Raw genomic sequence first — 23,032 nt, forward strand, 5'->3', positions numbered from 1 at the left:
ATAATTATTTGGGTTTACGTGGATGAATTTGAATAAATAGAAAGTACATTATCAAAATTGAATATAATAAAAGTTCAGGGAAATATATCAACAAAATCAGGATAACATGAAGATAGTAGAGAGTTTATAGAGGGATTCTTCTATCTTATTATCCACTATTAAATTTTCTAATATAGCCTGGACAAAGATAATACTCTTTTTTTTTTAAGTATATATTAATTAAAGACCCAATTCCAATAATCTATATTATTTAAGGATATTGCCTATTGGTGATGCACCTTAATTATTTAGCAAGTAATTCCATATAGATTGATAAAGAAAAATTGTATCTTTTATTTTTATATATATATATATATTATAATTGAGTTAGTTAATCTTTATTCATGTCAAAATTTTCTTTCCACCTTCCACCGAATAAATGAAAAAAGAAAAAAAACTATAAATAAATATATATTATGTCTCAAAGGTTGTACTTTCTTCACCAAACACCACCTAATAATTACATAAGGATACATAAGCTATATATCTGTCGTGCTTAAAAAGACAATATCCTCTCCTCTATATATTTTCCCACCTAATTAATTTGCCCACAATAAATTAATAAATTAAAGACATTAAGCCTTTATAATTTCTTCTTATTTGAACCTAATTTAGACTATGCACACTCCTTTTTGTTTAAATTAATTTTTTTTTAATATATTAACTTTCAAGATTTTGTCAACAACATTAAAAATCTCGAGTTTTATTTCCACTTAAAAAGTTTTTAAATGAAAATGAAGTGTCATGAGGAGTCGTACTAGTCATCCAAAAAAAATCAATGTTAATTTTAGTACAATATTTCAAGTGACTTATAAGTTATAATTTCCAACATCAATCAAAATATTTTCATTAGAATTCAAAATCTTACTTTATCATTCAAATAAAATAATTCTTTAAAAAAAGAAAAACAAATTATTCATCATTTTTCTTGTAATAAATGATTAGTATTTTTTTTTTTAAAATCTCAAGATCAAACAAACTCTTTGAAAAGATCAAGCACCTCACAGGCACGCCATGGATGAAAATATGAGATAAGACTAGTGGCGGCATATACTTATTTTATTTTTGGTGAAGTTGGTGGTGTTAAGTAATCAAGATTAAAGTAAAATATTTAATAAATCAATTACTACTCTTATTAAACAAAGAAAAATAATACACTTATAAGTTATAAATAAAGTCCCCTACAATTACATGCACAAACCCAAACATCATTTGTGCATGGTAGTTGTAAACCGCTAACCGAACTCATTCCACCATTAGGCCTTATATTACACCTCAACTAATTAAGTCTTGTTAATCAATACTCACAAATATCATGGATTCGATAATCTCGGAATTTGAAGGAACCCTACTAGGGGACCCGGACCCTTTTTCGTACTTCATGTTGATTGCATTTGAGGCTTCGGGTCTGATCCGGTTCACAATATTATTGATACTATGGCCATTGATCTTTATCATGCGTCTAGCTGGGATGAGGGATGTTGCGTTCAAGCTTATGGTTTTTGTGGCTACCTTTGGAGTTCACGTGCGGGAGATAGAGGCTGTGGCGAGGGCGGTTTTACCGAAGTTCTTTATGGATGATATGGACATGGGTGCTTGGAGAGTGTTTAGTTCGTATGGGAAAAAGGTGGTGGTGACAAAGATGCCTAGGGTTATGATTGAGAGGTTTGCAAAAGACCATTTAGGTGCGGACCATGTTGTTGGGAGCGAACTTGTTGTGCGGTTCAACCGAGCAACCGGTTTTTTAAAGGAGGATGGTGGTTCGATCTATGATCGAATCAAGGAGTTGGTTAGGGATGAGAAACCCGATATGGGGTTGGGGAGGCCTGAATTTTCTTCTACTTTCTTATCTCTATGCAAGGTAAGCTCCCCAATCTCGGTTTGCATTATGGTTCTTATTATGACCATATTATTTGTTTTCAACAAGATTTATTCTCATGACATTTTAGTAAAACATCTCATTAATACACTTTTAGTTTAGTGATAATCGGGCTAGAATGATAATAATATGAAACAAACAAACTGTCACGGATCATTTTTAGCGACAGAATAATTATTAATAACGACAATATTTCCCGGTTTTTATTGAACCACTTGTACATAGATCCCTTGCATATATAATATCTTTTGCTAAGCTATATGAGTTAAGTGGTTATAAAAAACGCAGGAACAATGCCACCCGCCGTACACCGTCACCGACGACGACTACGAACTGGCCGGCCCTTCGCCGGTGATATTCCACGACGGCCGTCTAGTGAAGCGGCCCACTCCTTTCACAGCCGCCCTGATCCTCCTCTGGATCCCTTTCGGCATAGTTTTAGCCATAGTTCGAATTTTGATCGGAATTCTAGTACCCATGTGGATGGTCCCTCATCTATCAGCCGTCTTTGGCGGAAAAGTCGTAGTTAAGGGCAACAAACCCCCGCCAGCCTCTACTACCAACAACGGGGTACTCTTTGTATGCACTCACCGAACCCTGATGGACCCAGTTGTCCTCTCTTCGGTCCTACAACGACGCGTACCAGCCGTTACTTATTCCATCAGCCGTCTCTCTGAAATTCTATCTCCAATTCCAACTGTCCGATTAACGCGTAATCGGAATGTTGATGCAGAACGGATCAAAAGAGAATTGTCATTTGGAGATCTTGTGGTTTGCCCTGAAGGAACCACTTGTAGAGAACCGTTCTTGTTAAGATTCAGTGCCTTGTTTGCGGAGCTAACTGATAGGATTGTGCCGGTAGCAATGAATTATAGAGCGGGTTTGTTTCATGGAACTACAGCTAGAGGATGGAAGGCATTGGATCCTATATTCTTCTTGATGAATCCTCGACCGATTTATGAGGTAACTTTTCTTAATTTGTTGCCAAAGGAGGCTACATGTTCATCAGGGAAGAGTCCACATGAAGTGGCGAATTATGTGCAGAGGATTTTAGCTGCATCTTTGGGATTTGAGTGTACTAATTATACTAGAAAAGATAAGTATCGTGTTTTAGCTGGAAACGATGGGATAGTGGTGAATAATACCTCGAACAGGGAGATGATGAAGAAATTTATGTCGAATTGTTTTGGTAAAGTTGAGAGTGGTTTCAAGCTTTTCATTCGTTGAAAAGTTATGGGTACTTAATAATTGTGTTTGTTTTTGTAAAAAAAAATGGATATGGTTTCTTTAATTTGTTCCTTGGAGATCGAGGATTATTTTGCCTTAATGGTGTTTAATAATATATGTATTGTTTTGCAAATACTAAATACTACCTGTCCAATGTTTTTTATGCCTAATCATTGTTTCGTAATATCACATTTCAAAAAAACAAACAAACTTGGAAATCAAGGATATCAACCAAGAACCTAGATGTTGCAGCAAATAGATGACAACTAAAATCAGCTCGATGCAATAGATTGTTGCGATTTTTTCGCTTTTATCGGGATGGGGACAAATAATTTTGTTGGCACGCTCTGATTTCTGTCGCAAATACGTAAATTTTCAATAATGTCATTTTATATTATTATATAAATAAATATATTTATATTATACCTTTTTTCAACTTTTAAGATAAAAATAAAGTTTCTCACAAATTCTTCAAAACTTTTTTGCGTGATCTATATCAAGCAAAAAAAGTTTAGCCGAGTCAATTTTGAATTTTGAATTGGTGTAATATAACGCAAAAACTTTTATTTTCATCACTCAATTTTGAATTGGTGTTTTATTTTGTTCGATGCAACATCTTATTTCGCCGAGTCAATTTTTTTATCCTGAATTTTATATTCCGAATAATATTTTTTGATGGGTCATTTGCTGCTCACCTCTTCAATTGTCTTTGTAGTCATTTTTTTTTGAATATGTGACCGTTTCTTTCTTAATAAGAAAAGAGATAAAGTTATTTGAATTGAAGTTATTTTTCATTGAATACTATTTTTTAGATATAGACCCTCTATTTATATAGTTTCTCATTTTTGTATGATATAAATACATGAGGAGTGATAGGGAGGAGAATGTGAGAGGGAATTACTTGTCACTACATGACAAAAAAAAATAGAAGGTGAGTAGGGAGAGAAGTGAAAGAATTTTTTTTATTTTTTCGGCCAATCAGATTTCGCCATGTCATTCCTTTAAAATTCTCTCTCCCAAATTTCATTATGTAATCATTTCTCCCCCTCTATATATAATTTATTTCCCTACAAACTTTGTTATATCTTTTTCACTCTCTATCATTTTCTTAATCTATTATCATTGCCATAACATTTTCAACTGTTGTTTACCATGAAAGACAATTTTTATTGACACTCAAAATATTCAATATAATTTTTTTTGACACCGTTTAATTGGTTTATTCGGATTATTCCATTTTATCCCCTTATTTTTACGAATTTTTCAAGTCCTACAAAATTACAAAATGTTTAGATTTTTCTCCTTAGAATTTTAGTTATTAAAAAGTTGTCATGTTACATAACCTAAAAATTCTTATTTATTTATTTATTTTGATTTTATTGATATTATTTTTGTAAATTAATTCATTCACAAATAAAATAAAAAAGATATAAAATAATTAAATAAAAAAGATAAAAATATAAAAATTTGTACTAATTTCATTCATGATCCCTTGAATTTGTAAAATAGAGCGGGCCCATACCCATTATACTAGTAGTTAGTTTGGGCTTCAAAACGGTGATTTGGACCAATATACATGATGACAAACCCTAACCCTAGCCATTGTTTCTATTATCTTTGTACGAATAAAGCTCATTATTTTTCCATCGGAGAGTAACCAAATCTCTGTGAAATCTCTGCGTGGCTTCTTGCTCTCTAACCTCGCACAGCAATGGTATGTATCTCTTTTTTTTTTATCGCATGTGTGAATCACCGAAGATCTGAATACACATCTCACGCAAACACTCTGCATTTCTCCTCCATTTTTCTAAAATTTTGTTGATGCACATCAGCTCGTATTCCTATGAATTTCTGATTTCCATGCCATTCGTATTACCTGTTTCAAAATTGGAGCTTCTTATATGCAGTTGTGTAAGTATTAGCTGGTGCTAAGATAGATTGCATACTGTTGGAGTTTATTTGTTTTATTTGTATCTAGATTCTAGTTACAAGGTGCAATTCAAAGTTCAAATATAATGTTAACTTCCCCGATGGATTCTTGGCACTTGTCTATATTGAAGTCAATATACCACATATATGTTCTATTGAACTTGATAGAATTTTGTTATTAAGTCAATTTGCTGAGATTGGTTGTTAATGCCTTCTTTAAGTCTGGCTGTTGCATTGTTGATATATGATTGAGATTGGTGTTACCTTAAAAGAAATGGTTAATGATATTAAACAAGTTTGCATGTTAAACCATCCTTGTTTGATCTGTGTTTTAGGTTAACGTACCGAAGACCAAGAAAACTTACTGTAAGTCTAAGGAGTGCAAAAAGCACACCTTGCACAAAGTTACACAGTACAAAAAGGGTAAGGATAGTTTGGCTGCACAGGGTAAGCGTCGTTATGATAGGAAACAATCCGGTTATGGTGGACAAACTAAGCCTGTTTTCCACAAGAAGGTAAGAATTGAATGTTCTGTTTTTGTTTTTTTAAATGTTTAGAATGATTGATTCAATGGCCTTTATATAACAATTTCTTAGGCTAAAACCACAAAGAAGATTGTCTTGAGGTTGCAATGCCAGAGTTGTAAGCATATGTCCCAGCATCCAATCAAGGTCAGTTTTTTTCTCATTATTGTTTCCTTTTTAATGCTTGTATTCTCGAATTGACCTGAATTATGTATTGAACAGAGGTGCAAACATTTTGAGATTGGTGGAGACAAGAAGGGCAAGGGAACTTCTCTATTTTAAGAATGGAAGGAATATCAGAACAATGTATTATGTTTCTCAGACTCTTTGTTTGGTCTTTTGTTATTTTATATGAAGTAATGCAATTGTGGCTCATCTCTGTTTCTTATTCAAACTATTGTTGGTTTTTACATGCCATTTGCAGCATCCTTTGGCATTTAAGTTCCTCTCTCTTTTTATTTGTCTCTATCATTGAAAAGACATCTTATATAGCAAAACATATTTCATTATTATTTTATCTATGACAGGACAGGATAAAACAGTCTCAGTATAAATAATTTGTTACAATTCATGACATAATTTTCTTGATTTATGTACAACAAACGGGGCAAACTCATTTGATGTTTTTTTTGGATATGCTCAATAAATTGAAAAAGTATAACAAGAATAAGGGTGGTCCAGGTTATTTAAATAACCTGAAAAGAGAGAAAAATGATTTATTGGTGATAATTTTGAAAAATTGATGATGTTTTTTGGTAAAAAAACTTAAAGGGTATTGATATATATAAATAAAATAAATAATTATAATTTAAAATAGAAGGTATTTTAGTATTTTAGTTAATGACTTGATTGATTTGAATGATGAGAGGGGAGTTTAGTGACAATTGATTTGGTTGGGTTATTTTGAAAACCTAAATTAGAACAAGGCCTAAGATGTTCAAATTATAAAAAATCAAGAAAAATAAGTTTGTCCATACTTGGAAAGAAGGTTTAACCGTTCAATAGATTGCTAAACACCAAAACCTAAGTACACAAAAACACCCAAAAGGAATTAAGATAACCTCCCCCATCATCATCACTTGGCCATCATGATCTTAACGAATTCCTCATAGTTAATTTGACCATCCCCATCCACATCAGCTTCACGTATCATCTCATCAACTTCATCATCAGTTAGCTTTTCGCCTAGGTTTGTCATAACATGACGAAGCTCGGCTGCTGAAATGAAGCCATTCTGATCTTTGTCAAAAACCCTAAAAGCTTCCTTCAACTCCTCCTCAGAATCCGTGTCCTTCATCTTCCTAGCCATCAGATTGAGGAACTCTGGAAAATCAATGGTTCCGTTTCCATCTGCATCCACTTCATTTATCATATCCTGTAGTTCCGCTTCCGTTGGATTCTGACCCAGTGATCTCATTACAGTTCCAAGCTCCTTGGTGGTAATGCAGCCTTCAAAAAGATACAAACCACAAATTCAACAAATAACCTCCTCAAGCTGCAGTCTACTAGTGATTGAACCCTTTACCCCCAAATGATTGAAAGAAGAAAAATTGATGCACATGTTACTGGTTTTCATCAGCACACTTAACTTAAATAAGAAGTAATTCCAATAAATTTCCAAATTAGATGAAGGGCATTCATGGTTTGCTTTTGATTGGACAGAACACTTCATCTTAACAAACAAAGTATCATAATTCAACCACTGTTTCTTTTCTTTACTCTTCATGGGTCAAACTAACTTACGGAGCTTAACCACTAACCAAAATGACTTACAGGAATTACTTCAATGGAAAGAAGAATGGTTTTCCAGGCTTTACTTGGAAATTGTCTCCCTCTCCCATGTATGGATATGTCTATCAATTTTGCAAAGGACTCAATAAGATCTACTCTCACATCAATGAATGCTTTGCACAGCATAAACAGCTGTAAGAGTACATGGCAACTAAAAAAGGATGCATTAAGAACAGTTGATCAAATTCAAGACACCCAAAAATGATATCTGAGACTTAGTTCTTTCACCAAGTAAAAATTGAAACAACACAAGGTCTTGACTTTCAACATGGTAACGAATCATGATATCAGTTTTATATTATTAAATATACAAAAAATAACCTCCCTTCAAGTCAAAAATGACATCCAAAACTAGAACTAGTAGAAATTATAAAATACTGTTAGACTACGATGAAAGAGATGCACAATCAACGTATGGATCTGATAAAGTGACGCGGAAACAAGTCATTATAGTCTTATAGGTCTGTCTATATTACTATAACAAAATTGAAATGAAAAGGAAACCTCACCATCTCCATCTTTATCGAATAGACTGAAGGCCTCCTTGAATTCGGAGATCTGTTCGTCGGTGAGCTGATCTGCCATTTCAATTTTCTTCAAGAGAGAGAACAATCGCAGGGAAGAACAAAGAGAAAGAGGCTAACGGTGTCAATGTCAAAACTCGGTAGCTGTTTTATACTTTGTCGGTTTCCTTTTTATTTTTCTACAAGAAATTTGAAATTCATTTATAAATAACATAACAAAATCAAATTTAAAAGAGAATCTAGATTTTAAAAGATATAACAAATTTATAAAAATTAAATTTTATTATAAAAATTCAAAGTGTTATTCAATTTTTCTCACACGTTTATAACTAGAAGTAATTAGGTAAAATAAGTCCGACAAACTAAGTAAAGGTGTACAAAAGAAAAACTTTCAAAATATTTTAAGGTAAATTAAAATATATTTTTTAATTTTTAAAAAAATAATACATTTAATAAAATAAAATTGTTAAGAAAAACGATAAAAATATACATTAAAAATAGTTTAAAAAATATATAAAAATTCACAATTAATTAGTTCGAAAGTTGTAAAAAATAAGAATAAAATTTTAAAGAATCCACTTATTTTCGGATATAAATAATAATTTTCTACCCAACATTATGAATAATCTTACTCTAGACGTTCTCTAATTTTTTTAATTTTAAAATTACAAGAATAGTGATTCATATTATAAGTATTGTTTTTATAATGTCCTAATTCATGTCTCAATAATTAAATATATTTTATTTAGACAAATAAATAATAAATTTATTTCGTTCATTTCTTTTGCTGAAAAAAAATGATGAATACATAATAAAACAATTATAAAATCATTTTCTATTATTATCTATTTATTTAATTTTTAAAATAATAATAATTTATTATTGTACAAATAATTTAGAGTACATATATTTAATAAACTAATAAATATTTAAGTAATTTACTAATTTACAAGAAAATAAGAAATATATATTTATAAAATAATGTTAATTTTTTTAATTATTTTGCTGTAATAATTCCATTATTTATATTTCTACGCAGCCTTCGGACATAGTCTGCCTACTCAAGGTGGGAGAAAGGATTGATCGGAAATCATGGCATCGCCGCCGGCTGACCAATCGACGGGCGTCGGAGCCCTTTTCTCTACCTATTCCAATCAACTATGGAGCCGCCTTGCCACTTTATTACCGTCCTCGACCCCCAAATTTCTTGGGATATTTAATAATCCCAACCGCCAAACAAGTCCGGCTCGATATCGCAGTCGGAGAACGTCGCTCCCTCTTCCATTACCATATCCCTCTCTTGGTTGCAGTTTGTAAGATATTCATTTCTCTCTTAATTATTCTTCACGCATTTGATGGCACTGGGATTGAGTTTTTTGTATTTGTTACTCGTATAATAGGATAGACAGCTTAAGATAGTGCATTTTTATTGCATACATTCATGTGATCAAAGTAGGTGGTAAGTTAGGATCATGAATCTGGATTAAAAAAACTTGGGAGTCCAATGGATTTGAGATGACAAAAACTCAGTAACCTTCTTACAGCAATAGTTATATATGTCGAGTCAATTTAAGTGAGTTGATGCTATGCTTGCTTTGTTAGAGGAAGTGGTATTATGCAAATGGAGACCAATTTAAGAGGCCAAAAATTAACATAGATTTTTGTGCATATACGAAAAATATGGCAACAAGTAATACTTATCATGTATGAAGTCTATTTTGCATCAATGGGCTACCCATGTAGCCAATGCCAAGAAATAGCGAAAGGACTAAATTGATCTGAGCTGTGCTATTGATGCTAATTACTATTGTTTGTAGTACGAATATGTGCACAATCATAGTAGTGCAATCTGTTTCAGATTCTAAGTTTGCATGTTACTGCATCTTTTATCTATAGCAAAAGTGTATAAGAAAGGGGATTTTGGGTAAATATAAGTCAATTGTTAATATCAGCTAAATTCTTGCTTGATCCAATGCTTCGGTTTCAATTGCATGGTAAAACTATTTTTCCATTTATTTCCCATATAAAATGATCAGCTTATTGATTTGTGTATACTGTTACGAGTTACATCATCATCCATTCTTTCTTCTTAATTTAGTTTCTTTACCTTTTATATCAGAAGTTATTTTGTTAGTATTGCTACACATGGTATTAGTTGGAACTTGTCTTATTCACAATTACCATGAAATTTGTTTTCAAAACTATATAGACTTATGGTTTTCACAGTTAAGTTAAACCAGTTGATGTCTATTTTATTCTAATGTTTAATCAAAGCTTTTTAGAATATGGTAATCAACTTTATGTGCAGTGAAGCATCCAAATTTTCTAAGGTTTTTGAGGCCCTGGAAGACATTTTGGAGATTGTATTTTTGAATCTGCACAACATTCAAAAGAACTTGCAGTTCTGGCAATCTAAAGCAGAGGTAAATTAGTGAAAATTTTCTTCCAATATATGTTAGATTTTTTTTATATAAATAGATTGTGTACTTCTTCTAATTTCAGGGATCAAATGCTCAGAAAAAGTACTTTATGATCTTTGAGAGAGGGCCAAAGGCATTTGTTCATGAAACATATCAGCTTCTACATGATGTTATTGTTGAAAATTCTAGCACTCAAAGTCTTTCTCAGTCTGCCTCTACTCATATATCCGTGAGGATATCTATCTTAACCAGCTTAAGATATCATCTGGCAACTTTTCTGGCACAGGTGTCCTATATTTTGTTACTTAATTTATCAAATATCTTGTTGAACCTATACCAAACTTAGTTTTATACTTTCACATTCATACTACTTTCTTTCGTGTTACCATCATATCATCGGAAAAAAAACATTTTTATTGAGTTGCAGCCATGCCATGTTGGTATTGCAGAATCTTGTTTCTGCTACCTTGAATTTACTGTGTAACCTTATTTAGTTAATTATATGTTTTCATGGTGATTCATGTAGTTCTATATGGAGATTGATAGATTCGGGGAGGCTTTTGTCGAGGATGATGAGAAATCTTTACTCTCATTATTTGTAGCCCTTGATGGATTATTTTCACAATTGGAAGCATCAATAAGTCTTCTCCCAGTGACTAGTCAAGTAAGTAACTCTATGATAAGACTTTTGCTTCCTTTATAGCTTGTGGTCCTTTCTCACAGATTTCTGTTCCCTTATAAGCCTATTTGGTTATGATGTGCACCAAGAGGTTTCTAATTATTAAAAACTAGAAAAAGAAGAGAATGACTGATTTACTTTGCAGGGGGGTATATCTAGTGACGGGAGCTTTTCAATCCCTTTGACATTTGGAAAGCTGTCAGAGGTGAATCATGAAGGTTCCCAATGGACGGAATGTGAGATTAAAGACATTGTCACGAGGATTTATGAAAACCTAAACAAGTTGGACTCACATTTGTCAGGAATTGTAAGTGTAATCTCAGATTCTAGTTTTAGTGTGGTAAAGAATTAATCTGATTTCTGAAGATTACATTAGGAAAGATTAATCATTATTGGAGTGTTATTTTGGAATTCAAGAAGCTGATAGTGAGGTATTCACTTTCTCCAAGAAAAAATAATTCCTTAGACTCACCAATGTAAAGTTCATATTAACAGGTTCATCCTGTGGTCATGGTCCTACCCACTCCTAAACATGAAAAGTGTGCTATCTTCACCTATATGATGTTACTTTCAATGTCATGATACTCAATTTTTTGGATAAGGAATTCTTCGTATTTTGAAGTCATACATTATTTTCTGTAGAATATCCCTATAGTATTACCTTCCTCAAAGAGATTAGTCTATCTTCCTTAAATAGATTTGATTGATTAATAAAGATAAGATCCTAGACTATAAGGAAGTTTCTTGTTATATATTCATAGCACGCATCTTAAGAAACTTACATTTTATTTGCTAAGAAATTCACAAGCTTTGATATTTAAGTCAACTTATTTAGGGCATGGAAGCCAGATCAAATCATGGTATATATAACAGCTCCCTTTGGCGGTACTTTGTATTACACAACATATGTATTTTATGACTTATGAAAGGCTATCACTGTATAATTTTGCATTAATATCTTGTTGCGTTCAGTGTTCAAATATCATTAATTTCTTTTATTTCTAAAAAACGTTTTCATTAATCAACTTCTTGTATTGCCATCAATATACTAGGTTGCCAAGCACCGAAAACCAAAGAAAGTTACTCTGTACTGGATGCATTACACGTGTGGAGCTATAGGTGTTTCACTCTGTTCAATATGGCTCCTACGCCATAGCAGTATAATGGGAAGTCCTGACATTGACAATTGGATTCATGAGGCTAAAGACTCAACAATGGTTTTCTGGACTGAACACGTTGAACAACCAGTATGATTCTAGAACAGTCATCTGATTTAATGTCTTGATTCTTTTAAACTATGCTGTCATCGGGATTAGTGTCTTAGCTAACATATTGATATAACCTTCATGAATATGCTAAAACTTGATGGTGTCTAGCAAATGTTGGAACTCTGGATGTTAATTGCTGGGTTTTCATAATAGAAGATTAGTGTTATTAATTTCTTATTTCAATTTTCATATTTATCTTATTCTAAAAGCGTCTTATGATGGGTTTTGGACATTAACATGTCCAAGCATTCTCCAGCTTATTATGATATGTTCTATTCTTAACATGGGTTTGGATTGTATATATACCCTTTTATCTACACATCATGCTGCTTTGGTGCATAATTTTTGTACTATCAGATTTAGGTTTTCCTTATTGATGATTTCATTTCCTTTCTCTTGTTATATCAGCTTTCAGCAATAAGAGATGAACTTTTTGAGACATTTAGAAAGAGACATGAAGGTGAGATGGAGCTGGAAGAAGTACAGTTAACTGCAAACTCTCTACACAGGTTAGCTGAACTTTATCAGACTGCTAATAGAAACATGTGTGCTCATTAACTTGGTGCATGTTGGTAGTTAGTGAAATGAACAACATTGATTGAGAATCAGATGGAATTGTTTTTATGGTCCGAAGATATAATTATCGAGTAAAATCAGAAGTATTGTTTATTGGGATACACAAAATTTATGCTTCTTGATGAATGCCTAGATGACATCAAATAAAGCTTTGCAGATTTAATAAGAGATGTGAAGTTTCTTAAACTCTTGAATGATTTATTTTCTCTTAAGACACAATTACTCTTTGAATTATTTAAATATTGGAGTTTCTATTGTAAATGGTTTTACTCTTTCTAGGGTAAGGAAGACAAACATGACCTGTTGAGAATATTTGCTAGGGATTATTTAGATGAACATATTCAGTTCTTGTCAAATAATTTTCATTTCTCTAAGATTTGGAGTTGCTGGGTTCACCCAGATGGGCAGACGGTACCTCTTATGTTGTTGGCCTATCTTTATGTGGGTTTGGGATGAAAACCAACTTTGGTGGTGCGGTTGTTATTCTGTGCAACTGAATTGTTGGAAAGTATTTACTCTTCCTCAGTTCTTTTGATTTTGGTGCACTTTTTTGGTATAGCAATAGTAAAATGTATAGTTTCTCGTTTTGTTGTTTATGGGTTTCTGCACCTCTTTTTTATCAGTGCAAAGCTTTTGTGTAAGTTCCAGTAAGCTATTCTTTTATTTTAGCATGGGCACATGGTGCCTTCTGAAAAAATAAAAAGTAATATTTATTTTCCTGGTGGACTATCTATCCTTAGTCATGTACTTTAGATTTCTTTCTCAACCATTCATTGGAATGTTTGAACATACTTACCATGTTTTCATTTTTCACACTAAATTATATTGATTTGTCTCCAGAATGTTACTAGCCTTTGGTGAGCAGACTAAAGGTCAAAAATTACCTGAAAATGCATCAGATCAGGAAATGATGGAAATTGTCATGGCCAGGTTGGTCTTTTTCTACTTGGACAATAAATTATCTTGAAAACACGAACATGTACAAGAAGTATGTGAAGTTTTTGTAATACATCACCCTTGGGATTGGCTTTACATTCTACATACAAGGTTATGTGCCATCATGAATTGGAAGTCTCAGACAATTGGATGTTTGAATGTGAATATTTGTTCACTCGTTGTGTAGCTTTAATTTTTTTTTTCATTTCTTTTCCTTTTTCATGAGCTCCCAAGAAAAAAAAATTGTTTCTAGGTAATTTTTGTACAACATATGATCAGAAAACACCTCATAATTAACTTAGTAGGAATTAGGATGAACTGCATCAAATATCACTAATTTAACTTCTCTATGAACAATCTATGATTATTACATGAATCAACACCTGACCATGGGCTTAGATCAATCAAATTAGTTTTTGCAATCCAAGATGACTTCTTGCTAAATGTATTAGCTGAAACAACCTCAAATTGGTTTGCCCTTTTACAACAGATGATAATAACATTGCATATTAAGTTAATCTTTTTTTCTCTAAAATCTCGTGAAGTTGTAACAAAAGAAGTAAACCTAAGATTTAGGGACACTATACACAGTTATGATATGTTCTGCGGAAAAGATATTATTATTGTTTTTTCCATTGGATTGTCTTTTCAATAAAAGTGGTAGTTAAACTAATTGTAGACCCTGTAAGGTGCAGAATATCAATCTGAAATTTATACTCTTCTCACAGTTTCTTAAAAAATTGGTTCTTGAATTCTTAAATGTAGATATGAGAAGGAACTGATGCATCCCATCCAGAGTCTTGTTGGTGGAGAGCTTGCCCGAGCTTTGCTTATCCAGGTGGTTATCCTTAATTGAAACAACAATCTTATGTAGTTCCTCACTTCATGTTGCCCGACTAATGGTTAATCCTCCTTTCTAACAGATTCAGAAGCTGAAACTTGATACTGAAACGTGAGTGAAATCAATGCTGTATTTAGCATATCACTTGTATCTCCTGCATGTTGCTGATTACTTCCTTTCTAATATAACAGGGCAATGCTTGAACTGAATCAGATTCTCAGGGCTAACGAAATTAACTTTGCAATTCTCGCTGCTCTACCAGCTTTCTTCCTCTCCGTTGGTCTGCTCATGTTAGTGCGTGCTTGGTTGAAGCAGGTAAATTTAATTGAGAGCTTGAGTCAACTCAAAGCTTTACAGTTCAGTTGAGTTGCATTTTATGTTTCTTACGCCTTTCTTGATGAAGGATTGGATTTAAATCCAAATAACCCTTTATCTCATCATCCATCACTTCATTAATCAAATCGTTCAAATCATCAACTAAAATACTTTTTTAATTATTTCTTAAACATTTAAAATATTAAACATAAAAGATATTTTAGTCATTTAACCCAAATAACCCCAAATCATCCACCTTTTCACAAACATATTTTTCCCCAAAAAACAGGACCTACATCAAACAAGCTCTTAATGAGTACTTCAGCTGAACTACGTTCAAATTCAACAAAGAAAAACAAAATACCGGAATGAACTTGTAATACAAATACCTGAATATGAAAAACAAAATTTTGGCTGCCGTTTAACCATTTATATACAGTCATTTAGGATTCATGTATATGTCAAGCCTTATTTATGTGTCTTTTATTAAAATGTTTTTGATATTTTTTTTTGACATCTTGTTTAGTCATCCCTTTCCGTGACATGATAGCTCTACTGTATACTAGTTAAGTTGAATAGGGCATATTCCTAATAAGGTCATGTGGTGATGTTCTCTTCTTTGGTCTAGGATACTAGAGCAGAAGGACAGGGAAGAATTGCCAGAATTCAAAGGAGGCTACTAATAGTGGAAGTTGAGAAAAGAATCATGCATTTTCAAATTTGTGTTGATAGAAGGATGGTAAGGGCAAAAACTGATTTCCTGAACTCAATCTTCTTTTCTTTTGGCTTTACCTGTGTACATATCCTAGAGATACTCAACTATGCTTTTTATTATGTGATTTATATTTCTTAAATTGGTAAGAGTGAGATTGAGTACTCAAGTACCTTCATTGAAATTGGGGCATTATGGCGGCGTGGGATGTTGTGCTATGAATAAAAACCTTGTGTCACAAAAAAAAAAGAATTTCTTAAATTTGTAGTCTCTTATGTTAGAACAACCAGATCTTCTTTTTGCTAAGTGGAAAGCATTAATCTTTTTATTTTACTTTTGCAGGAAAAAGATGCTGAATACATGTATGGATTGGTTTTATATAGTCTAGATCGGTTATACCATGCTGTGGAGAGGCATGCCAAGGCAGCAGGAGAATGGCCGTGGTGAGTTGGAACCATTAATTAATTAATTATTTTTTTGTTCAGTGAGTTGTTTTTTGCTATGAATGGCCGTGGTGAGTTGGAACCATTAATTAATTGTCTCCTTTCAACAGTTTAAGACAAGATATAGTCGATTTGGCGAAACCAGGCTTGAAAACTGAACACAAGTTCATTATCACGTCGCGATTGGAACGTGTTTACGACTGCTTGCTTCCTTCGTCAAAGCGCTCTTAGTTTTTTCCTTTATTCGAGAGAGAATAGGAGATTGATTGTTGTTAATCAGAGGGGCAGCAAAAGCAATGTGTGTTCAAGCCGGACATTTATTCTGCCTGGATTTTGGCAGTAAAATTGTGTATCTGTATTCTGGAAAAGGGGTTCTTATGCATACGGCAGCTCCTGCAATGTAACTAACAAATTTTGGAACTTAACTTTCAATGTGATCTTTTCCACCTTCTTTTATAATGCAGAATCTTATTTTCAAGTGGTTAAATACATGTTATAGTGAAACAGGAATATTCACACAGGATGATGCTCTAAACAAATTGAACCAAAATCAATCATACTAAAATTTTATTATATTAGGTAGAAGTGAAATTAGGAAAATTAAATCATGATGTTTTACAAATTACAACTGTCGGCCCAAACAACCTAATTCATAACAAGGGGAAATATGCCTTTAGTACGAAGAATCCAGAACTACAAAGGGATCATAAATAAATAAATAAAAAAAGACCCCAAAATGTCCCCCCCTTTTGTCTTCCTTACAAACACACATGTAATAATAATATGATACATTATAATTAGCAAATGAATATAATAGTGTTCCAGTCGTCGGTAAGGAAAAAGGGATACAAACGAACATATATAAACTAGTCAGGTTTTAAACTGAGGGAGGAGATCTATCTTCAGGACCCGCAAGCATAATCTGTATATATAAACAACACTTACTGCTTTCAATCATCATCATCATTGTCGTCATCGTATAAATGGTGGGAAAAAGGAGGGACTTACATTACAGTCAAAAGCAAACCTCCTTGCAAGCATAAGGGCAGCATTTCTTTCCCTCTCTGATTCAAATGCTAAAACAAATGAAATCCCAGCATTTGCTTTCCAAAACAGTGCCTGAGCAGCGGCATTTCCACCACCTCTAACTCCACAAAGCTAATCTCATTTCCAACACCCAACAGTTAGCTTTCTCTTTTTATTAATAAGATATCAAAGAACATAAATAAATGAACTCAACTATAAGGTCATGCTACCTGCATTGAAGTGGAGTAGAATTCCTTGGCAACAGTTGTCTTGCCGCCTCTACACAACTTCAACCTCATCTTTCCCACATGAAGAGTGTGGATAGACTGGGAAGAGTGATCGGTACCATTCATTTGTATGACCACTACCTGGAGACAATTATTAATATCATCCAATTTGTCTGACAATATAACGCGATCAACTGAGCTTTACAATATCGACACAAAGGACTGAAGATCGCAATATCGAGCTGGATATTTATTTAGCTTCTTTTGGCCCTTAACTATGATATGGTAAAACCCCAATTGTCGAGAATTTCCAATTCAACTTGATTTGAAGCATTGAGATTCCAAGAGTAGCTAAAAATTGAGAAGCTTAATTTTTTAGATTTCAATGATTGTTCATTTTCTTGTCTATCTTGTGATTTTTGTTAATTGCCCATGGCAATTTTTTTCATGAATTGTAAAATGACATGGTTTGAGTTTTTCTAACGATATGACCTCTGCGTTGGCTGTGTGGTGTATTGAAAAGTTTTCTCCCCCTTTCTAAAAAATTATCCTAAACAACTAACTAAAATAAGTAACGGTAACTAGATATAATAAACCTAACACTATTAATTTCCAGCCATTTGAAAACCTTAATCTTGTTCCGTGTCAATATGTTGTTTATAAGTCATAATAAACATCTATTTCAAGCCTACAATTAGAGACGATGTATTAAGGTTGCATGAAGGTGGAATAAGCTTCGACATAATGAAATGAAAGGCTTGTTATGGGATTTATGCAGTGAAAAAGAGAGCTACTCCGATAAGTGAATAACGACATACATTGAATTCAGTGTCATGTCTTCGCACCAATGCTTCCACGTAGTTTCCCAATCCTGGAACTGTACAAGGAGTTAATTTTGGATTAGATAAATAATAAATAAAAGATGAAAAGTAATTAATATCCTGTGAAAATATAGTAACAACAAACCAGGATCAATGGGACCAGTGGTGCTCAATGTCATGATTTGATCATCCAAAATAACTTCAACTTGCAGTATTCGACCAACATCAAAAGGCTCTGGAGCATACACTGGCTTAGTGGCTCCTGACATAGTGTAGGAAGAACATGAACACCATCCAAAAAATCAAGGCCTTTGATGAAGGGGTTATTTGGATTTAATCCAAATAATACCTTGTCTCATCAATCAAATTATCAACTAAAATACCCTTACTTTATTTTTATAACCCAAATAATAGTTTAGTCATCTAACCCAATTAATCCACTTTTTTCATCAAACAAGGTTTTTGTTTTCAAAAAAACAGTTTATTTAGGAAAAAAAAACTACATCAAACATGCTCTTAAGTGTTTATCAAAAAAATGGTCCCTGTTACGATTAATTTCAAATAGACTGGTATAATAAGAGCAGTAGAAAGGAATCATGCTTTCGTAAAGCATACCTGAGATAAGTTCTTTTTTGTCACCCTCAGTTGTTAGACGGTACCACTGGATCGAACAACTGGAAAGTTCTGGAGCGGTATTAGAACAAGCTTGGACCCTCAAACATGAACCTAGAGCCTCAAGACCATCTAATTCGTAAAATTGTACCATGTATTCCTCTACCCTCTTAGTCAGCGCAAGCTGTAAGGCAAAGCAGAACATAAGACATGAATAAAAGAAACCCCACGTTAATAGAAGGAATGCTACAATATGATCAAAATGGAAGATTTTCTAAACAAAAACACTATTACTATAAAACAGTAAAAGCTGGAGAAAAGGAAAAAATAACAGTGATATTCAATGATTTTTTTTCTTCAAGGAGAGTGTAACTTTGGTAAGAAAGGATATATTAGTCATGTAAATATGATGAATTACAGAATTATCTAACCATCAACCATGTAGTAGTAGATAAAAAAACTCCAGTAAGTTAATGTTAGAAACTGATACATTTAACCAACCAGGGAGAGAGAAAGATAGAGCAACAAAAAGATACAGGGAACAAACAATATTGCACCTCTTTCTGAAGCTGGATCGATTGTTTAGATTTTTCAGCAAGCTGAATTCTCAATGCGTGAAGCTCATGCTCCATATCCATAACCTGAGAATGAGAGCTCAATTTTACTAACAAGCAGCACCAATCTTTTTTTAGAACAATGTAACAAGTAGGCAGCATAAATATTGCAACTAGAAATAAGATATAAGTAATAAGTAATACCAACATTTTCAATATTTGAAGTTGCACGTGTAATAGCTATCTATAACAAAGAATACAGATCACATGCATAAAATTAATTGCAAACCCAAACATTTTAACAAGATATAACTTAGAAGTAGATTCATGAAACTCAATGAGTTCGTCCAAGATAGTGACATTATTCTTTAGACTGCATAGTTCAGCAGTATTAATGATAATACACAAAAGAGTTTCAGAGAACAGAGGCAGGTAGGTACCTTGCTAGGTTGATGCAGCATTTTAATACGCCTAGCCTCCTGAACTTCCTTCATTAATTCTTCCAAATCCTTAACACAGAATAAAATACACAATCAGTGATGAAGATATTTAAACAACATAACATAAATCTAAGAGGGAAAACAAATAAAGAAACGATTCCTTGAATATGCCCCTGCAGTGCAGTTAGACTACATATATTCATCACCTTTGTGAAAACATATTGAATGTAGAGTGAACTGATCAAGTAAGAATCTGCATTGTCTATGTAAAAACTACACTCGTAATAAAAATTATGTATATGCCAGGTGTCTGGCCCAGCTTGTATGCACCTCTACTAAGTTATACATTGTTTGTATTTTAAGATGGTGTCACTTTAGTTGTGTAACTTGTGTTGTTGATTGAATAATGTCTAGACATTGTTTCTGAAAAAGTGAGAGATCAACCTGATTGCCGGAAGCACGTGACATCCGTTCATGCTCCTGAAGAGCTACTTCCACTCTCTGAACAGCATCTCTGGCATTCTCAATTTCTGCCCGAGCAATAGATCTCTCTTCATCAACAAGTTTCTTAGCATCTTCTGAAGCCTATAAAATAATGAAATGTTATCTTTAATTAGTTCTTTTCAGGAAAGAGAAAGAACTGCAATATAGGGAGCCATGAAGATTTAACTGCACAGTTAATTGTTCCAAATTCTTTTGTTTTGGAAATTGTAGCAAGAAAAAAAGCTATGAAAAAGGGAATATTTAATAAAGCAGTAAATTAGAACTCAAGAATCATTTAAATATCATTGATCCACTTTACAATCATGACTATGAAATAGCAACTGTTGTAAATGATGTTAGATATCTTCGTAAGAAAGTAGGTACTGCTTGTGGAACTGGATGCTACAGCTATCTATACCTACATCATTCATTCTTAAAAGGAAATGGAGATGGCCTTCATTCTACCTTTTTAAGGAAATTTGCTAGCTTTTTCACTTCTGCCTTTTCTAGAATTAGCTCACCTTCTCGTTGAGTCAGTTGAACTGCTAATGCTTCAACCTAGACGTGATAATCTTAGTTAAACCACATTTAAAGCATAAGTAATTAGAAGGCAACAAGTCCTACAAATAAAAACTAACCATGGCAATAGCTTCCTCTATGTCATCCTTGTTTCTACCAGCCACTCGACCTCTTAGTGATTCAAATGCATCTCTGAGATTTTTCAGAAGTACGTGTTTCTCTAATGAAGCTGCCTCCCTCACTCTAGCCTGTGTTTCCCACATGAACAACTCTTAAAAACAACAAAATTTGGATTTTCTCCTCAAGAAATGCAATTTTCAATTATTTTCATCAGGGGAGAAAAAAATGAGCAACTAATTGTGTGACATTGAAGGATAACCTTGGGAGGAATCTGCAGAAACACTGTTTTTGTACAAAATTGTTTTTACCTTGCAGATGACTGAACAAATAAGTATGTATGTAAGTATGTTAAATAAACACAAACCTCCTCAGACAACTTAGCTGCAGCAGCTAGCCCTTTCTCGAATTTACTGGCAAGGTCGCGAACCGTGAGGCGCTTGTGTTGTTCAAGCAACTGGGCTGTCTCGCGTGCAACAACCTCCTTCATTGGCAGTACCTTCTGCTCGTCGTTCACTTGTATAATCTGGTTGTTAGCTCCAACTTTGTAGGTTGGAAAGCGACTAGAAGCAAATATCACATCAACAGAGACTGGAGAAAATACATTCTTCTTCATAGAATCGCCAAGAACCCTGTCTATCCTCGTCATAATGCTGACTTAACTATTCTGCTCACCCCAAAATGAATCAAAATAGAAGTTATATACCGGAATCATCACAATCCCTAATAAAGTTCTAGAATCAACCGTGAATTCATTAAAACAGAAGAATAGCTATCCCTGCAAACTATTGCTTAGAGAAATCAAACGACCAAACAAACGTCCTTGCTTCATTTTCTGCAGTTTGATTTGCAATGTTCGAAGGCTTTCCCCTATGTGTTAGCCAATTTAGAGACTAAGAAGAGATACTGTGAACTAAAACCCTAGCATCATGAGAACAAGACATAAACAGGAAGGAACACAAACCAACAATAAAAATGTAAAGATAGAATCACTCACATTTCATGTACAGGACAAAGCAATTGGTAAGACTGTTAGCGGAATCCTGCAGTTGGATCGGCTGCAAGCAAGAATTTGACAATGTAAATTCAGTTAGAAGGATGAAGTTTTAGGTCATCAACAGAAGAAGAAGAAGAAAGAGAATGATGGACTGAAAATCAAAGTGTAAAAGCGCCGCTCCCAACTCCCCTCGGTCGGAAGGGATAAGCTAGTTTGATTCAAATTTAAAACAAAACAACTTAAATTTTTTAATTTTTTTTAAGAAAAACAAATACATTTTATTATTATTATTTTAATATAAAAGATTAACATGAGAACAAATGTTCAATACTTTAATTTAAACATTTTATTATTAGAGCCCATTTTAAGAAGAAATTAATTTATTTTAAACAAATAATATATATAATAGCTCTTTGGTAAGTGTGTCATTTAAAAGATTAAAGTTTTTAGTTTACTATTAGACATGTTAACTTTTTTAAATTAAATATATATATATATATATATATATATATATATATAATAAAAAAAAATTAAAACATAATTTATAAATTATATTAATTAATTTTTTTATCACACAAGTGTTTACAAATGAACATAGTCACCGATACGTGTTAATTGTTTACACAGAGCTCTGGCACGTGTTCATTTGCATGAACTCATACTCACGCTATTCTTTTGCTTTTTTATGCTTCTTTGTCTAATAGCGATGATTAAATATTGTGTGTTTTGAAAATATTGTATGTTTTGAATTAAATGATTTTGTATTAAATTGAATGTAAAATATATATAAGTAAATTAATATTTTAGTTTCAATAACTATTGCATAATTATTTTTTTAAGTTTCATATATCATTTAAGTTTACTACTATTAAAGCCATGTTATAATTTGATTCAATTTTCTAAGTTTATTAGAACTTCAATTTATTGGTTTAAAAACTAACTTACATTTGTTTAAACTTTTTTATTTATATTTATAACTATATTTAATAATTAATTATATATGTATATGTACACAATGTTATATGTATATTTAACACATTTTATTTAAATCATTGAATCCTCACGACTTGTCTTTGTTTATTTACGGGTTGACCCGTCCATAAAATTTGAAGTTATTAAATTTAAAAAATAAA

At 32.8% G+C, this 23,032-nt stretch overlaps 5 protein-coding genes across 5 annotated transcripts; 3 read left to right on the forward strand and 2 right to left on the reverse strand.

Annotated features, from left to right (window-relative positions):
* Positions 1–1,354: 1,354 nt before the first annotated feature.
* Positions 1,355–3,278, forward strand: LOC124932210 (glycerol-3-phosphate acyltransferase 5-like). Its single transcript, XM_047472828.1, has 2 exons — positions 1,355–1,900; positions 2,207–3,278. The coding sequence occupies exons 1-2, from the start codon at positions 1,355–1,357 to the stop codon at positions 3,143–3,145; spliced, it is 1,485 nt and encodes a 494-aa protein (XP_047328784.1). The 3' UTR covers positions 3,146–3,278.
* Positions 3,279–4,714: 1,436 nt separating this feature from the next.
* On the forward strand, positions 4,715–6,052 carry LOC124930828 (60S ribosomal protein L44). The gene is made up of 4 exons (XM_047471188.1): positions 4,715–4,859; positions 5,410–5,589; positions 5,671–5,745; positions 5,821–6,052. The coding sequence occupies exons 1-4, from the start codon at positions 4,857–4,859 to the stop codon at positions 5,878–5,880; spliced, it is 318 nt and encodes a 105-aa protein (XP_047327144.1). The 5' UTR covers positions 4,715–4,856; the 3' UTR covers positions 5,881–6,052.
* Positions 6,053–6,550: 498 nt separating this feature from the next.
* On the reverse strand, positions 6,551–8,046 carry LOC124930827 (calmodulin-like). The gene is made up of 2 exons (XM_047471187.1): positions 7,899–8,046; positions 6,551–7,047 (listed from the first exon to the last, which is right to left on the reverse strand). The coding sequence occupies exons 1-2, from the start codon at positions 7,972–7,974 to the stop codon at positions 6,674–6,676; spliced, it is 450 nt and encodes a 149-aa protein (XP_047327143.1). The 5' UTR covers positions 7,975–8,046; the 3' UTR covers positions 6,551–6,673.
* A 918-nt stretch (positions 8,047–8,964) lies between these two features.
* Positions 8,965–16,558, forward strand: LOC124932154 (protein DGS1, mitochondrial). The gene is made up of 14 exons (XM_047472763.1): positions 8,965–9,226; positions 10,222–10,336; positions 10,416–10,619; positions 10,860–10,997; positions 11,158–11,319; positions 12,065–12,259; positions 12,689–12,789; positions 13,697–13,786; positions 14,558–14,630; positions 14,716–14,744; positions 14,825–14,948; positions 15,577–15,687; positions 16,003–16,103; positions 16,214–16,558. Exons 1-14 carry the CDS (start codon positions 9,006–9,008, stop codon positions 16,332–16,334), a joined length of 1,785 nt encoding a protein of 594 aa, XP_047328719.1. The 5' UTR covers positions 8,965–9,005; the 3' UTR covers positions 16,335–16,558.
* Positions 16,559–16,660: 102 nt separating this feature from the next.
* LOC124929417 (stomatal closure-related actin-binding protein 1) lies at positions 16,661–22,099 on the reverse strand. The gene is made up of 13 exons (XM_047469773.1): positions 21,900–22,099; positions 21,270–21,569; positions 20,905–21,033; positions 20,732–20,824; positions 20,228–20,368; positions 19,784–19,852; positions 19,347–19,430; positions 18,793–18,973; positions 18,323–18,439; positions 18,175–18,233; positions 17,360–17,497; positions 17,112–17,261; positions 16,661–17,025 (listed from the first exon to the last, which is right to left on the reverse strand). The coding sequence occupies exons 2-13, from the start codon at positions 21,549–21,551 to the stop codon at positions 16,981–16,983; spliced, it is 1,488 nt and encodes a 495-aa protein (XP_047325729.1). The 5' UTR covers positions 21,552–21,569; positions 21,900–22,099; the 3' UTR covers positions 16,661–16,980.
* Between the last annotated feature and the right edge of the window lie 933 nt (positions 22,100–23,032).

This window comes from Impatiens glandulifera, chromosome 3 (genome assembly GCF_907164915.1).
Source record: "Impatiens glandulifera chromosome 3, dImpGla2.1, whole genome shotgun sequence".
Lineage (NCBI taxonomy): Eukaryota > Viridiplantae > Streptophyta > Magnoliopsida > Ericales > Balsaminaceae > Impatiens > Impatiens glandulifera.